Source organism: Charadrius vociferus, unplaced genomic scaffold (genome assembly GCF_000708025.1).
Source record: "Charadrius vociferus isolate BGI_N301 unplaced genomic scaffold, ASM70802v2 scaffold121, whole genome shotgun sequence".
Taxonomy (NCBI): Eukaryota; Metazoa; Chordata; class Aves; order Charadriiformes; family Charadriidae; genus Charadrius; species Charadrius vociferus.
In genome coordinates this window covers 464616-467562 of record NW_009646858.1, presented here as the reverse complement: position 1 = coordinate 467562, position 2947 = coordinate 464616, and the positions used below count along the sequence as shown (strand labels likewise).

At 47.6% G+C, this 2947-nt stretch overlaps 1 protein-coding gene across 1 annotated transcript in view; it reads right to left on the bottom strand.

The window, feature by feature from the left end:
• Positions 1 to 888: 888 nt before the first annotated feature.
• SHISA6 (shisa family member 6) overlaps positions 889 to 2947 on the bottom strand; it is a gene marked incomplete at its 5' end in the record, with an annotated part of 269956 nt that continues 267897 nt past the window's right edge. The window contains one exon of the mRNA XM_009894354.1: positions 889 to 1439. Coding sequence (XP_009892656.1) covers positions 889 to 1439 — 551 coding nt within the window. The remainder of the gene's footprint in view (positions 1440 to 2947) is intronic.

The following is a 2947-nucleotide window of genomic DNA, read 5'->3' as shown; positions in this document are numbered from 1 at the left end:
GTCAGCAGTGCGAAGCTGAACAAATTCTGGTGCTTTAGGTTCAGCAGTGGCAAGAAGCTGGAGGAAGAGAAACCCTCTTCCTCCTTCCTATTTACATGTTGGAGACACCAAGATACTAGAATGAGTGGAGAAAAGAGTCTAACAAGCATTTCAGCATATTTGTGCTTATTGAACACATCAACCCCACTACTTCCTACACTGAGAGAGCAGGCGATTTGTAGGCACTAGTATATTTTTATCTTATGAGTATATTTAATATAAACTAAAACTTTATTTCTCAGCCAGCCTATTCTTGTCCCTAGATCTGCCAGTCCCCGAGGAAAGTCTGCCCTTGAATTAGCTCCAAGGGTGAGGAAGAACAGATGTATGGGTGCTGCCTGATATCGAGCGGTCTGGAAGTGATCTCCAGCAGCCAGAAGCTTACCTACTTGCTACAGAAAGGCCAAACATGAGGGCTGGCATGAGGAGTGAGAACAGGACCCCTTCCCACCAGGATGGGGTGCTGCATTTCCTCCTCCCTGCCTTGGGCTGCATGAGACTGCTTCTACTTGTAGCAACTGAAAAGTCCTAAATTCATAATAACAATGAGATAATGCAGGTGAGCCCTTGGAAGGAGCCATCTACGACTATGGCTTTCTTTGACAGAAACTGATGCACATCAGGAAATTTCCTCTATTATCCCTCACTATCGTCTGTTTGCTTGCTTGGGTTCTTCTTATGTCACCGATGAAGGGGTGGCTTTGAAAACAACAACGTGGATGGGACTGTCAGAGAAGTCTTTTCAGACACTGAGTTATTAGAGGTTATCTTGGCCTATAAGGCCACTGCAGTATGGGGTGCCATGGCCACCCCAGTCCTTAATGAGTATCTACAATGCACGAGGTCATATCAAACAGTCACCTCTGTTTTGCTCGCTGTGCGGTAGTGATGGTGGTGTCCTGGAATATAATGCAGTTGTTCTACTGTGTTGTGCCGTCGGGAGGCGAACGCTTGGCGCTTGGCAGAGGTTGGGTTCATACCTAAGGTATTGTACAAGTTATTTGAGGCACTAGGATGGGAGTGCATTTTTGTCATCCTGTAGCGATCCAAGACGGGTGTTGATACAAAGACGTCTGTGTGTGACAATGCCCGTGACATAGACTGCTCGGGGTACCCTGACCGCTCTGGGGAGAGCAGGGGGTCTTGGGAGTGGAGGCGCTCTGCGGACAGAAGCTGCTCGTCTGAGAGGATCCGTTCATAGGACATGCTAAACTCCTCAGGCATGATCCTCTCAGGAGACAGCACTCTGTCCTGGGACATGGCCCTGATGGGACGGCGAGGCCTGTCCCTGTGGTTGGTCTGTTGAGACATTTTGATGACATTGATAGGGAGTGTGCCCCGGGCTGCCAGGTCGGGCAGGTGTCTCCTCCTCATGTAGTATTCATCAGCCTCTTTGTCAGCTGTGGGAAAGGAAAGGGAACAGTTAGATGTGTCAGAACGTTGTCCCACGGGGTGAAAAGGGGCTGTGTACAGCACATGGCCTTGGAGCAGCCTGCTGGTGAGACCCAAGGGACCATCTACATGGACATCCACATCAGGGTGCTGCCTGTCAGAGAGATGCCAGCCCTGTGTGGGGTGTGTCACCATGGGCTTATGGCAGACAGAGAGAGTTATAACTGCATGCAGACAGGTACAAGTCCATCTGCAATGCATCACACCTTCTCGCACCATGACACAACAGACTCCGTATGCTGTCAAGTCCAGACCGTGGTCTCGCACAATTCACATGAACAACAAGTTATGGAGAAATTATCACCTTCATGATACACTTATAAAGAAAGCACAGGGAAGGTGAGCTGAGGCAGTCAAGTTCCCCTTTTATGGAAACTCATACCTTGTTTCTGGCCTCAGGTGTGGATATGCTCTGGAATCCATCAGTGCCCTCATCACATTTTTAATTACTAATTTTAAATACTTGTAAATGTGATCACAAAGCAGGTTTGGTGGGCATGGGATGCTCTCTCTGAGACACTGAATCAACTGCCTAAGGTTTCATTTTTTCAGACACCTTGGTTGCTAACATAGAATTTATCCTATGGAACATTTCTTTCTCAGTTTGCTCCTTCTGTGTCTTAAATGATCTCTTGGTTGCACAGGAACTCAGAACAAATGCACACATACCCACCCTCCTCTTTTTTGCTTTCAGACAGATGTCTTGGTATAAGAGAGGATGTTGGCTGCTGCAGATGTACCCTGATACATCACTTCAGTCCTACAGCAGCTGGAATGATCTGGTTCAACCAACTTGTAATTTGAAGAAGGAACTCCACAATTGTCTCAACAGATTTTTAAAAAAACAACAACAACAGAAACACAAAATCTTTCTGGTAAGCCCCTTTGATGTTCGTGTGCCTTAAACTGGGGTACTGGGATTACCTGGAAGGAGGATTAGCACTCCATGGGCTTCAAGCCCAGCGCAGCTTGTGAACTGTCATAATGTACCTGTGGCTGCAGAGGTGTAAAGCATGGAACATCAGTCCCTTACCAGAAATATACTGCCATTAAGTGGAAGAGCATAACGCTGGCCTCCGTGGGTCAGGGGATGGAGGCATGTTTAATGTTCAACACTGATCATCTGTATGAGCCTTCCTCCTCATTTCTTTGTCTGAGATGTTTTCCTGATGTGTCCAAAAGCATCTCCCATCCTTTCTGACTCATCAGTGACTTCGGAAGACCCCAGAGTGAGACTCATCCCAGACACCTGGCGGGCAGCCATCCTCTCCTTGGAGAAGACAGCACAACACCCACTGGTGTGCAGGAAGGGGTTTCCTCATGCAAAGGTAAAGCAAATTTCTCCACCTCACAGAGGCAACAGGATCTCATGCAAAGTAACCTTATGGGAGCAGCCTGGCATAGAGACTACAGAGCTGGCAACACATACTCAGATGACCCAGTAAGTACTTTCCCT